Source organism: Podarcis cretensis, assembly GCF_951804945.1.
Source record: "Podarcis cretensis genome assembly, chromosome: 10".
In the NCBI taxonomy this organism is placed as follows: domain Eukaryota; kingdom Metazoa; phylum Chordata; class Lepidosauria; order Squamata; family Lacertidae; genus Podarcis; species Podarcis cretensis.
In genome coordinates this window covers 22,227,874-22,241,867 of record NC_137179.1, presented here as the reverse complement: position 1 = coordinate 22,241,867, position 13,994 = coordinate 22,227,874, and the positions used below count along the sequence as shown (strand labels likewise).

At 43.0% G+C, this 13,994-nt stretch overlaps 2 protein-coding genes across 10 annotated transcripts in view; both read left to right on the top strand.

The window, feature by feature from the left end:
- The window catches only part of DGKI (diacylglycerol kinase iota), a 251,072-nt gene that overhangs the window by 135,762 nt on the left and 101,316 nt on the right, over positions 1-13,994 (top strand). For 3 of the 8 annotated variants that reach the window (XM_079992289.1, XM_079992292.1, XM_079992287.1), the window contains exons 7-13: positions 145-216; positions 1,283-1,399; positions 5,430-5,525; positions 5,841-5,915; positions 7,007-7,102; positions 9,151-9,233; positions 12,328-12,388. In XM_079992289.1, the coding sequence (XP_079848415.1) occupies positions 145-216; positions 1,283-1,399; positions 5,430-5,525; positions 5,841-5,915; positions 7,007-7,102; positions 9,151-9,233; positions 12,328-12,388 (600 nt within the window). The remainder of the gene's footprint in view (positions 1-144; positions 217-1,282; positions 1,400-5,429; positions 5,526-5,840; positions 5,916-7,006; positions 7,103-9,150; positions 9,234-12,327; positions 12,389-13,994) is intronic. The other 5 variants (XM_079992294.1, XM_079992293.1, XM_079992290.1 and 2 more) reach the window with 3 other exon arrangements.
- The window catches only part of CREB3L2 (cAMP responsive element binding protein 3 like 2), a 298,302-nt gene that overhangs the window by 232,023 nt on the left and 52,285 nt on the right, over positions 1-13,994 (top strand). The window contains exon 13 of one of the 2 annotated variants that reach the window (XR_013842797.1): positions 942-1,059. The exons of the other annotated variant lie outside the window; for it this stretch is intronic. The gene's annotated coding sequence lies outside the window, so the exon portion shown is untranslated. Of the gene's footprint in view, positions 1-941; positions 1,060-13,994 lie in introns of those variants that run through there. 2 annotated transcript variants of the gene reach the window in all.

Sequence of the window (13,994 nt, the reverse complement as noted above, 5' to 3'; positions counted from 1 at the left end):
TGTAGTCTCACTTGTAAGGAAAATAAAACAAAATTTTACCATGCATGCAGTAGACACCAAATATTTTTTTTTTGGGTGGGGCAGGACAGCTGTGCAATGTGATTGTTAGGTGATGGATGTGATAAACTCACCTTGTCGTTACAGGGCTTTCAGCAAAAATTCTCCTTCCACAGTAAAGAGATTGTGGCCATCAGCTGCTCCTGGTGCAAGCAGGCAGTAAGTGACTTTTGCCCAGTGAACTGTGTGAGTGCTTGTGACCGTCTCGCCAGCAGGCCTTGGATGGTTCTGCTTTGATTGCACAGGCAGCATCTTTAATAAGAAAAAATCTGCAGGCAGGCTCTACCTGGCTTATTTTGTTATTTTTCCACTCGGCTCTCCTTAAAATGCCAAGTATCTGTGCTGTGAGAGGTGGACGTGCTGCATTCCTCTCCCACAAACATACTGAAGAACGTCTCCTTTTTCTTGAACTCATGGCACTAAGAGGGCATTGTTTTTCCTTTTATTTCCTTCCTTTGGTCCATTAAGATGATTGTTTATTGATACAGCATACAAAAAAACCTGGCAAGAGAGTCAGGAAAGGGGAAATGCAAAATATTGAGCATACACAGAAGAGCATAAAAGCATTCATTTAAAGAAAAAGCACCTCATTTTCATAGGTGTGTCCCCCCCGGTATATATTGCTTTGCAATCCCTGTGCTTAGTGGTTCCTGAGCCAAGCAGCTGGCAGATCCTTTTGCGCAGCAGTTCCCAAGCGCCTGGCAGCCAGCTGGTTGTCAGGTGTTTTGGAAGCCCTGTTCAAGGGACTTGGACAGGCACCAATCATCTAATGCCATGATGGTGTCAGATGAATGTCCCACCTGCCTGTGAAAATTGGCTTGTGGGGATGGAGAGATGAGTATCTGGCCTGCTGGGTGCGAAAGATCTATGCCAGTGTGGTGTAGTGGTTAAGAGCAGTGGACTCGTAATCTGGTGAACCAGGTTCGATTCCCCGCTCCTCCACATGCAACTGCTGGGTGAGCTTGGGCTAGTCACACTTCTCTCTGAAGTCTCTCAGCCTCACTCACCTCACAGAGTGTTTGTTGTGGGGGAGGAAGGGAAAGGAGATTGTTAGTCGCTTTGAGACTCCTTAGGGTAGTGATAAAGTGGGATATCAAATCCAAACTCCTCCTCCTCCTCCTCCTCCTCCTCCTCCTCTTCTTCTCTCAGCCCTGTTTTACAACATTATTTTCTCTCTCACACCTCTCTCCCTGTTTCATTGGTGCCTCTCTTTTCCTTTCTCAAGTTTCACAATAAGGTTACCTGCTTCATGCTGCAGCACATTGAAGAGCCATGTTCCCTCGGAGCTCATGCGGCTGTTATCGTACCTCCCACCTGGATCATTAAGGTGAAGAAACCTCAGGTAACTGCATGCCAATGTCTGTTTTGACACTGCTGGTTGGCTTGCTTGGCTTAAACACCTGATAGTTTGCCAGACAGGTATGCTTCACTTCCTTTCGTCCACAAACCCACCACCTTCTGCACTCATAAGTCTTATAAGCCATTATCCAGTCTTTCCAGTTACTCCTTTGGGAGGATTCCTTTACCATATTGTTTTGGATTGTGGAGAACTAGAATACTAGGCTTCGTGGGGTCATTGTTGGAAGCAATAATGAAATTCTTCTATCCTTCTTCGATGGCCCTTGTGGTCTCTTCCAACTCTATGATTCTATGATTCTGTCTGAATGTAGCTGGAGGGGTGAGGAACCTCCAGCCCATGGGCTGAATTAGTACCACCAGGCTCCCCCATTTGGTCATAGGACAGGTTAAGATGCAGCTGGCCAGTGGGTGGTTGCAAGCCTAATATTTAGAAAAGAAAGAGGGGTAATCTATGACTTCATTGTGGCATCAGGTGATTGACATGTGTGTGGCTCCACACACGTCATATTTGGACCACGGTGTGTTTAGGGGGAGATGAGGATGGATCCAGTTTCCCGCTCCTGGAATAGAGTTAGATTTGCCAGATTGCATCCTGGAGATCCTGCCTGTACCTTTAAAGGTTCTGAGGCTGTTGGTTCAGGGCTGCATTTGCTCAGCTCTCTTTTTACGGCTGGACCAAGGACTTTTGCCGTCTGAGGCAAAGGATGAGATGGCTCCCTGCTGCCCATTCATCTCCCAAGACTGGGAGTTGAAACTGGTGATAGAACAGCACCCTCCAGCTTAGGGGGCACATGGCAGGCCATGTAGCACACTGAGCCCTATGCTCCAACACCTCACCACTGCTTCCTGCCCCAAAGCATATGCCACCTGAGGCAGCTTCCTCACTCTGCCTAATGGTAGGGCCAACCCTGTCCCTACTCTGTCCCTCCACTGGTCCCTCCGTTCATGGTTTCCTCTACTATCTGGTGGGTGTTTTTGAATGCTTAAGCATTTAGTTCTCTCTGGAAAGTGAGGGGTGTTTCCACCTCCTCCCCTGGTAACTTGTGTATATACATTTGGAAATGGTACCTTTGATTGTCAAGGGAAAGATGGTTTGGTGTACTTTGACCTGAAGGAATTGGGTGAGATCCAATGTAGTATGAGTGGGCTTCTGCTTGCAAAATGGGGCTTCTCCTTCCTCTCCTCCCCTTCTGCATGCCCACAAAATCAGCTGCAGAGGGTTGGAACATATTTTGAGGACATTTGAAATGGGAACAGTAGAGGTTGGAGAAAATAAACCTGAAGTACCATTGCACAAGCAGATTCCGCTACACAAGATGGCTGACATCTTTGGATGTCTCTACTCTCTTTAGTTCAGTCTTCTGTATACACAAGGTCATAAATGACCCAACAGGAACATTATATGTCTTCTTCTGATCTTTAACTTTTTAATCCAAAAAGCAAAGCAAAACAATAATCAGTGGCTATGATTCACTTCCTGTGCCTGGCGAGATTTGGAACACAGACCATTTGGCACTTTGTACTGGGGGGATAAAAGGTGGCTGGTCATCATGAAAGGGACTTTAACAACGGAGCCTCTTTCAAAGCAACCATCCCCACCTTAAATATATCCAAAGAAGTAGAACACTCGCAGTGGATGGCTGGCCATGAGAAGAGGAATTTATAAAATTCTGAAACAGAAATGAAATGTTAGTCAAAGTCATTGTGACCACTAGATTTCTATTAGAAAGTGAAATTGTTCCTCTAACTCACTTCAGCTTTACAACCCCACTATAAATGATTACCTTGGCCTAGGCTGGTTTTATTATATTTTTTTGGAATTGGTTTTATCCTTTTTTCTTTTCTTTTTAGTAAAATTGATTGTTTAAATAAATGTGCTTTTTATTGCTGTAAGCTTTTTTGGACTGGCTTTGCCTAGAAAAACAGCATACACATGTCCACTAAAATAAAATAAATGTGCATGCCAATTGCCTAAAAGAAACCTTTGCCTAAAAGAAAACCTTTGCCTAAAAGAAAAAAAGTGATTATTTGGCCTGTGTGGGTAATTATCTGCACAGGCTAAGTAATCACTTCCCCCTTTTTTATCTTCTATGCAAAGAGATTAGTACCTTTGGCATGCAGGGGTTTTAAATTATTATTTTCTATTCTTCCAGGCAATGCATAAAATAATATTTATGACACATACTCTTAGGTTTAATCAGGCCTCTCATATACAACACTTCCTTCCAGCCTTCCTGCTATACTCTGAAATGGTATTTCTTTCTGTTAAATGCAGAGGCATTTCCCATAAATTGTGATTAAAATATTAAGGAATCCTGAGATAGAAAAACATGGGCACATGAATCCATTTGTTCTATGTATGCTTATGGATGTGGAAAGATGTACACACAGAGACACACACACACACATTAGTGTGAAAGAGAGGACCATGTTCCAGCAGGTAAGATACTCCTGACATTATGCTATTGTCAGGGAGCCAGGCCTGACTAGTGAAAAAAATATATGTGTCCCGGAGAGAAGGGGAAGGAATCAATTAACTAAACAGTATGTAGACAGATCCCAGGTAGTCTGATGAATGAGTACAGAATCTGCATGTTCCATTTTCTTCTGAGTAATGAATGCACATCTTATAGTTTTAAGAACACATGATATGAAAAAAATCAAATTTTAAGTGGCATCCAGTTAGCCTGACTTAGAGAGCAAGAGTGCTTCTGGCAAGGTTTGTGTAACCTAGAAAAGCAAGAAAAGTTCCTACCTAGCATGACTTATAAGTCATAAATTTCCGGGATATTTAGAGCACCTAAATATTTCACCTACAAGGCCTGAGAAAAGCAGGGAGTATGCTTCTTTCTTTGGCGATCACTCATTGCGTGGAGATGGATGAGGCTGAGCCTTGCTCACTTCCATACTTGGTTTTTTTAAAATAAAACTTGTCTAGGTACTTAGTTTTGCTGCATTTTTGTTGGTAAGAAATTGGGTTAAGCCCAAATTCATGACTTGGGTTTTGTAACGGCAATAGTAAGCCTTTGGGGGAAATCAGACATGTTTACAATATCCATAATTTTCTGTGTATTTCTTTTACACAGTTCCCTCAGGTGAAACAAGCATAGGAAAGTCACCATTGTGTGTTTTCATCCTGAAATCCACCTGCAATGCAATGTTAATCTATTACAGTGTCACAAGAGCACGGGACACACGGGAGGAGGAGAGGCGGGGAAAGCCCATTGCTGTCGCCAAAGTCTGTATATGCTGCCTCCCACTGTCAGAGCTCATCAGTTGAATCCCACCCAATACATTTCCACCATAGGCAGGAAGCTTCTGACTAGGTGACTTATGTGGCTTTCCAACTTGCTGACCAGGGGAAGCTTCAAGACCCCCACTTTTCTTTCTTATGATTATCTTTAAACTGGACTCCAGCCAGCCAGCTCTTCAGATACAGGAATCCCTTCTAACAGAGGGTTGTCTTCATATATCCCTTCGAATAGAGCAGTAGCCATCAACCTTTCAGACATGGGGCTCTCCTTCAACCCAAATGTTGCATTTTCGGATCCACACCTTAATCATTGTTATTTTTAACCATATATTTGTATGGTGGCAGTGCTGCTGTTGTGGCTCTTCTTTGATCTCACAGGTAGGTCTCTCACACAGAAAAAAGGTGGACCCTCAGAGCTCTCACCTGGGAGCTTCCCTTTCTTCTCCCTGTCTCCCATCCTGCCTGGGAGACCTTCCCTTCCCCTGCCTGACCCACAGGGTCCTTCACCAGCCAGCTGTCACCTTCATCTGCGTGCAGACCTTTCATTGACCCAGAGTAGAGGACATCTGAAGGGGAAAAGAGAGAGAAGGAAACAGAAGCAAAGGAGGGAGAGAAAAAGTAACATCACACAAGGCTTCTTTGGAAGGGAGCGCACAGTAAAGTGGGAGTGGCGTAGCTTGGAAAAGAATGAATAAGTACACCAATAAATCCCATGAGGCTCAGCTCGTTTTATCTTATTCTGCTTCACCTTTTTACACAGATGGTCTCCACATTAGGAGACGAACCTGATTGGGCGGGAGACTGGAGCCCCGGAAGGAAAACGGGCGTCTCCTACCTGAATTGGGAGGGTTGGCAGGTACAACATGTGCTGTTATGTGAGTCTATGGGAGCATCTAGTATTCTTCTCCCTCGCAGCCTTGGAAAGTCTCCAGTTCTGAAAGTACCAGTCTGGTGGTCTCAGTCAGTGTGTGGCTTTCTCCATAACCGGTGGTGTGACAGTGTCAAAGCATGAGGCGCATGTCTTTTTCAACCCACGCATGTGTGGTGTTATCATTCTCCAAAGGTACTGCCACAGAGGTGTTTCTTATAGGGATACTTTCCTTTTCAGTTTGTTCTTTTTAAATACTCTTCCCCTTCTCCTCCCTCCCCCCTTAAAAAAACATATATACAGAATTCACTGAAAAATTCGACCAGGCGGAAGAAAAGGACATCTTTCAAGAGGAAAGCCAGCAAAAGGAGCAATGAGGTAAATCTTTAATGCACACTTTAAGGGCCTGATATTAGCTGGGGTTCCTAGAACTAAATGGGGGCCTGTCAGGTGGCTGTAGAGGTATCAGAAAAATCTAGGAGGTTCTCTGAAATGTAAACTCTTGATGTCATAATCCTGTCAGTCAATGGAGAGTGTTTTCAGTCTCCACTGTTCCCAGGCCATATATATTTTATTAAAACTGTAATAGCTGAAGTAATGATTCTTGTCCCTATTCCTTTTGAGTGTGCAGTTACAGGACTGATAATGAAATCCAAGAGGATAAATTCTAGTTTGTTATGGAATCCCACAAAGAAACAGGGGGATTGAAGGCTGGCGGGTTCTCTGTTAGAATTCTCTTTTAGAGAAGACTAATTTTTCTCTCCCCCCCCCTTCACAACTACATTGCTCAAGTTCCCTGAGGGGATGATATGACGATAAAATTTTATATTGTGAATATGGTCTAAGAGTAAGAAGACATTGTCACAAATAGGGCAACATATAACTTTTGCCGATAGGGGTGAATAGTGGCATTTGAAAGGCTCCATTGGCATCACAGTGGAGAACTATCGGAGAAGGAAGAAGATCATGGCAAGTAAGTAGTTGTAGTGTTGACCACTACCACTGTCAATCAAGATGGTGGAATGAGTGCGTATATAACCCATACAGCACTCTGTTTGGGTCTGGAAACCAAACATTCACCCATCTGCCTTTCTTCAGTCACACAAAGTGATACTGGGAGAGTCCATTCTGCCTTGGTAGCTGCCTTCATTTCCTCATGGAGGACAGACTCATAGTTTGAAAGACTTAAGTCCATCTCTGCCCTCAAATGTTATGTCTTCAATGTTGCTATTAAAATGATGACACATGTGTAGCTTCTTGTAAACATATTTAGAATATGCAAGCCATCACCCACAGCTCTTTCGTAAATCTTGAATTATCTGGTGTCTCTGACTGGTAATTTTGCATATCTAATTCAGGGATGGAAGAACCTCTGATCTTCCTTCTCCCCTGGCATCCCGAGTCAACATGCTCATTGCTTAAAACACACACCAAGGTCTTCTGTCACATTTTAATTTTCTTTCTTCTAGGAGAACAAAGGCCGTCCTTTTGTGGTAAAACCCATCTCTTCCCCACTCATGAAACCGTTGCTTGTATTTGTGAATCCAAAAAGTGGAGGGAATCAGGTAAGGATGGAACACCAAACACATTGGCTATTTTGTGCATGTTGTGTCTTTGTCAAAGGAGTGGGTATAAAATGAATTGATTTCAAAAAAATAAATAAATTCTTCCATCTTGAATTAAATGCTTCTGGAGTGGAGGATTTGGCTTTCAGTAATGCATTTTATTGATCGATTGGCTTCGTATGCTGCCTTTCTGCCAAGGCACCTGAGGCAGCTTGCAGCGTTAAAATATTAAAACAAATGCATTATATAAAATGTAGAGTGACAGAGTCCTCTCGGTTCAACTGGGAGCTGATAGCACAAGTAATAATAATAATAGTCATAATACGGGGGGCCACCAGGGGGCGCATTGGAAGATGGCCGACAATAACATCTCTCTGACCCACACAAGGTAATTAAGAGGCTGATATGGGAGTATGCAGCCTCCCTTGCCCCCCTAAGGGAATGGGGGGACTGCCTTGCCAGCTGTGTCCATAATTCACCCCCGGATTTGAAAGAAGGGGTGAGGGCACTTGGCACGAAGCCCTCGAGTGAAGTTGGCTCTCTCTGACGCTGTCTCTAATCGCGCACTGGTTTGCATCAGCTCAAAATATAAAATTGGAAATGAAGCAAATGCACATATTTCAAGTGACAAATGGGAGTGGAGACTGCTAATTGAAGTGACCTCTGTGAAACGAGAGCAACGGGTTGGATTTAATGGAATACAACATGAACAAAATACACCAGGTTCAGTATGCTGGAGCAGGACTGGATGGGGGGGGAAAACCTTTTTTTCTTTTCCTCTATGTGGTTAATCAATAACCCCCCCTCAAAAAGAACTGTGGCTTAACCGACCTAAGCAGGATGATAAAAAACTGTGTGGAAATGATTTACCACCAAAAGTTTGGCTTGTGAGATCGAGAAAAAGAACAAGGGCTTTTGATGGCGCAGCAATAAAAAGGGAGTCGCCATTTTGACAGGTCTTGTCGAAAGATTCATGTTTGGGAGGAGGAAGCTTTGTTTTCATATTGGATTCTTGGCAGAACCTCCTCGAGGACTGAGAAAGAGGGGCAGACCTGCGAAAAAGCTAATGAGTAGACAGCAAGAAAGTTTTTCTTTATAGAAGCGATGGAACACGGCTGCTGTCTGAAAATATGACCCTTGGACGAACGGAAAAATCCACACAGGAATATAAATTTGTTTGAACACGCTTATGGAGACTATCAGAGGCCACAAAGACAAAGAGAAAGGAAAAATATATGAAAACAACTAGAAGAGATGTGGAAAACAGCAAGAAAGGATTGGACAGAATTGTGAACATTATCTGGACAGATTTGTGGACTTTTAAAGCAGCAGCAATAAGAGGATTAGATCCCTTTCGGAACTTGAAATATGGGTACCCCCAACAAAAAATTAAAATTAGGCTTTGTAATTTGGTATTTATGTGATGTGATTTGATTTGATTTGATTGGTCTGATAATAAAAATTATTTTTTAAAAATAATAATAGTAGTAGTCATAATAATGATTTATTAATTGTACCCCACCCATCTGGTTGGGTTGCTCCAGCCACTCTGGGCGGCTTCCAGCATATATTTTAAAAAAACACAATAAAACATTAAACCTTAAAAAGATTCCCTATACACGACTGCCTTCAGATGTTTCCTAAATGTTATATAATTACTCATCTCCTTGACATCTGATGGGAGGGCGTTCCACAGGGTGGGTGCCACTACTGAGAAGGCCCTTTGCCTGGTTCCCTGTATGTAACTTCACTTCTTGTAGCGAGGGAACCGCCAGAAGGCCCTTGGTGCTGGATCTCAGTGTCTGGGATCTTTTGGGCTGACCAAAAACCTCATCTTAGGTTCTTATGCACATGCAGGTCTTTTTTAAGCAGAGGAAGATGGAGAAGGAGCTGCCCCAGCAGTTGTCTCAGGCTATTAAGAGAACATTTTACTGGCCTGAATTAAGAATTCTTTTTTAAAAATAATAATATTGCTGCAGCATTTGCCCAGGGATTCAAGAACTGTGCTTCAGAGAAGTTGACTGTTTTCTTTTCCTCTTTCTTGACAGGGTACTAAGGTTCTCCAGATGTTCATGTGGTACTTGAACCCACGCCAGGTCTTTGACCTCTCTCAGGAAGGACCAAGAGATGCGTAAGTTCTGAGATGTTTGATGTGGTTTGCTATTTTGCACTTTTTTTTTAGCATTAGCACAGGTATTTTGAAGGGTACCTCTACATGATGGGCATTTTGAAGCAACCATTAAGAGATATTGGCTAGAATAAGCACATCTTTCACAAGGTGGTCCAGAAGAATTTATGGAAAGAAGGGAAGTTAAACTCCCTTTGTCTCTGTCACAGTCAGTCCCTGGAGAGAGAGTTCTATAACAAGAGCATCTCTGCTGAAATGTTTGGCTCCTTGACTCCAACAACCTCACCAGATAAAGCTAGGATTTAGGATAAATCCAGTGCATGGATATATAGCCGGCGACAGGTGTGCTTCATAAGCATTCTGTGGAATGCAAATAAGTTGGAAGAGGAGCATGCAACATGATGCGTTCTGACTTTGCATACCTGAAAATGACAACAGAATATGTGCTCTACAATTCTTCTATATAATCCAATACTGAGATTGTGTATTAGAGGATCAGAATTGGGCTGAACTTTAGGTCAAAGAGAGAGCTCTGACCAGGGCCAGATTTAGGTTTGATGAGGCCCTAAGCTACTGAAGGTAATGGGGCCCTTTATAGGTCCAGCTGTCCTTTGTCAACAACAAATTGTCGCTGTTTTTTGTGTTGAATATATGCTATATGGTAATTTATGGACCTAATAGGTATCTAAAGCCATTTGCACATAATAAAATATGTATTTTATCAAAGGATTGTTGAACTGAAATACAATTAAGAAGAAGTATATTAATAGTCATAGGGACGCGGGTGGCACTGTGGGTTAAACCACAGAGCCTAGGGCTTGCCAATCAGAAGGTCGGCGGGTCAAATCACCACAATGGGGTGAGCTCCCATTGCTCGGTCCCTGCTCCTGCCAACCTAGCAGTTCGAAAGCACATCAAAGTGCAAGTAGATAAATAGGTACCGCTCTGGCGGGAAGGTGAACGGTGTTTCCGTGCGCTGTTCTGGTTCGCCAGAAGCGGCTTAGTCATGCTAGCCACATGACCCAGAAGCTGTATGCTGGCTCCCTCGGCCAATAAAGCGAGATGAGTGCTGCAACCCCAGAGTCTGTCACGTCTGGACCTAATGGTCAGGGGTCCCTTTACCTTTTTTATATTAATAGTGAAATAATTATTAAGTGCTAATTTAAAATGATTTTTATTCATAACAAACTTAATAATGCAAACACATTGGCATTTGGCAATAACAAAAGTTTTATTTTTTATGTTTTTTATCTTATATTTTGGAAATGTACATCCAGGTTTTTTCCCCTTTAATTTTTTTGGGGCCCCCCAAGAGAGTGGGGCCCTAAGCTATAGCTTGTTTAGCTTGTATGTAAATCCGGCATTGGCTCTGAGCCTCTCTTTTAGCAGCTGCACAGAAGTGCATTTATTTACCCCACAAGTGAATGACAGACACAACTTCTGTGAGACAAGTCACCAGCTTCATCTCGGTGCATGTGAACTGAGCATGAATTCTACACAAAACAGATTTCTTGCAGGGAGAAACTAACCAGTGGTAAACTTCTGTGTTGCAACTTTTCATTATCTGAAATGCAGACCATATTTTTCAATGCCACAAGGTGGTGCTCTCCGATAGTTACTAGACCTCCTATAAGGTGCTGCTTTCATAGCACTTTCAATCATGGACTACTTTGTGTGTGGATGTTAAATAGCATGTATGAAAAGAGGCAAATAGGATTGATATAGCCAAAAGGATCACTGGCAGAAATTGTGCCACGTTTCACAAAGCCACACATGTAGTTTGAATAGGGTTGCCATATTTCAAACAGTGAAAATCCAGACAGAACAGTTGTTGAGCTCATTTTAAAGGAAAATCGCCAAAGATGACACTGCCGACATGGATTGCCATATGTCCAGATTTCCCCAGACATTTTTATCAATTTCCATCCGGACACTGCTTCCGACAGCGGTATTCCAGGTATGTCCCGGAAATTCCAGACGTATGGCAACCCTAAGTTTGAAGATATGTGATACAGCAACAAAGCTAAGCAGGTATAAGTCTTTCTGCATCTGGATGGGAGGCCAAGAACGAACCTTGACTTCTATGATGGAAGAAAGATGAGATAAGAAAACTAATAATTTAATAATAATAAAATGTTTATCTAATTTTTCATTCAGTCAAATAATAATAAAAAACTTCAAACATATTAGTCTGTCCGTATTTATGCCCGTAATATTCTGTAATGATTCTCCACTCCACTAGGCCACTGTGCCACACAGTTATTGCCTCTGTTTCCCTCCAGAGTTAATAAAGTTTTGGCATTTTGATTGAAGCTCCTAGGTGAAATGGTGCCCTTTCTCCCATCCATGCTAAATGCTGTTGGAGCCCTATCCGCCCAACCGGCCATCTCATTTGTCCTGTGATGTTGCTTCCCTTTTCCCATGTTGGGCCTGGGGGGGGGGGCAGGGAGAGAGTGTCGGAATCTCTGCTACAACCGAGCTACTCCTCCGGTCGAGCCTTCGGAATCTCCTCTGAAGATGATTAATGACCTGAGCCTTTGATAAGGCTCCAGGCACGTTCCCCATTCAGCAGAGTATCAAAGCAGCAGAAGAGACGAGAAGTTTGAGCTACATTGCTAGGTTTTATTTCTAACTACGCAGACAGAAAAGAAATATACATGCTCTCTCTGTGAAAGCAGAGAGCAACTGAGCAACAAAGGAAGAGGAAACCAGTAACATCACATCCGTCTCCTGTCTTCTGTGAGACTTCCAACAGCCTGGAATCTCTGGAATGCAAAACAGAGTCTTGTGACTCCAAGAGCACTGCACAGTGGCGTAAACAGAAACCAACAGAGAGGCCATTTGGTGGACCCTACTTATTTTATGCTAGACTTATGCTATATTATGCCCTAGTCTCATAGTTCTCTGTCAGCTGCTCTAACTGACCTGCCCACACCTGTTGACCCCTGGCCTTATTGTCGTACCTGGGCAGTTCACCTGCTTACAGTTGCTTGTTGGCACATCTCTCCTTGCTTTTTCAAAGCAGGGTTTGCCAACTAATAGCCCCCAGGCTGAATCATCACATAAGCTTTTTTTCATGCTTGTTTTCTTTTTATAGGCTTGAATTATACAGAAAAATGCCAAATCTTCGAATCCTGGCCTGTGGTGGGGATGGAACGGTAAGTCCCACAACTTTTTTTGGGGTAATAAGCAAAGGAGGGAAATTGCTGTGAGCCTAATGCACGAAAGGGGTCACAGCAACACTGACAAACAGCACACACCAACTAAGAAAAAAGAGTGGCGATGATGTTGAGGAGCAAATAGTCTGACCTGGTATAAATTAGCTTCCAATGTGTGCCTTGTTCCTCATGGATGCAGCAGCATGGACAGAAAATAGCAGAAGGCTTCATAGTGAAGTTACTTCATGCAGGCAGCTGCTGGTCATTAAGGGTCAATTCACATATCCATGCACATGACTTGACTTCTCTATTCTTTATTACCGTATATGAACAGTGACAGCGTTATATGACTCCAATGGAGAGCATTTTGTCAGGTATTGGGAAATGAGAAGTTTGGGTTGTTATACCTGACATGGTCCATCCATGCAAACAAGTCACCGTGCTACAGCTATTGAGTGTAAAATCATGCATGTGTGAAGCTTGCCTTAGCATGCAGGAATAAAATGCAGATAAATCAAGCAATGTGTGAACCAGGCCTTGAAATGCTGTACAGTATATGTCTGCTCTTCTTTGCTCTTCCTGTAGAAGACATTTCTGGCAGATGGGAGATCATCTCCTTCTGCCTCTGCCTCTGTCATAGTTATAGTATCGGGGGATGTCAGTCTGAAAGCCATCTTTGGGATCTCCTCTAAGCTTGTGATTTGTTTCTGCAAGAAGGGAGAAAGGGGCTGCTAAACTGGTCAAACCAGTCTCTTTATTAAGCCAATGGCTGCAGCCAAGTCTCCGGCTGCATAAGTAAAGATAACAGGTGACTGGCTGACAACAGAAATGACTAACTGAAGATGGGCAGAAGGGGGAGTCAGCCATCCCTTGCTGAAGGAAGTATCATTAGAGTAGGCATAGGCAAACTCGGCCCTCCAGATGTTTTTGGCCTACAACTCCCATCATCCCTAGCTAACAGGACCAGTGGTCAGGGATGATGGGAGTTGTAGTCCCAAAACGTCTGGAGGGCTGAGTTTGCCTATGCCTGCATTAGATTCCATGAAGGAGAACAAATAACTGGCTGTCTTGAACTAGGCAGGGAAAAGAGACAGAGGCTTGACCTGTTCCCTGTGCTGAATTCAAAGCTATGGCTTTGCCCCACTCTCTGTCTCCCTGAGCAAGGGAGCAAGTTCTGTTGGAGTGCTAATGCTGTGAATCATGCATCTTATGCTCAGTCCATGTATGTGCATAAATGAAACCACACATCACAAATGCTCCACTGTCTGATTCTACATGCAGAGATCCCTGAGATCTTGCACCACTTGAGATAAGTGATGCACACAGCTGTATTTTAAAATGCTGGCTTTGGGTTTGTTGTTTCCACATTCCTTCCATTTCACATTTTGAGCTAATGGGGGCAGCATCTTCTCATTAATATGAGAGACACATGACTTATCTATGCTGAGGTTATGTTAGAAACAAATTAACGTCTCGTTGTTCCAAAAGCCATTAAATCTAGAAATGAAAATCTTGCTCAAATGGATTTAGTGAATATTCAATGAGACCAGATATTACTTTGCATTATTGAAAGAAACAGAAAGTGGGAGATTTTCCAGTGTACCTG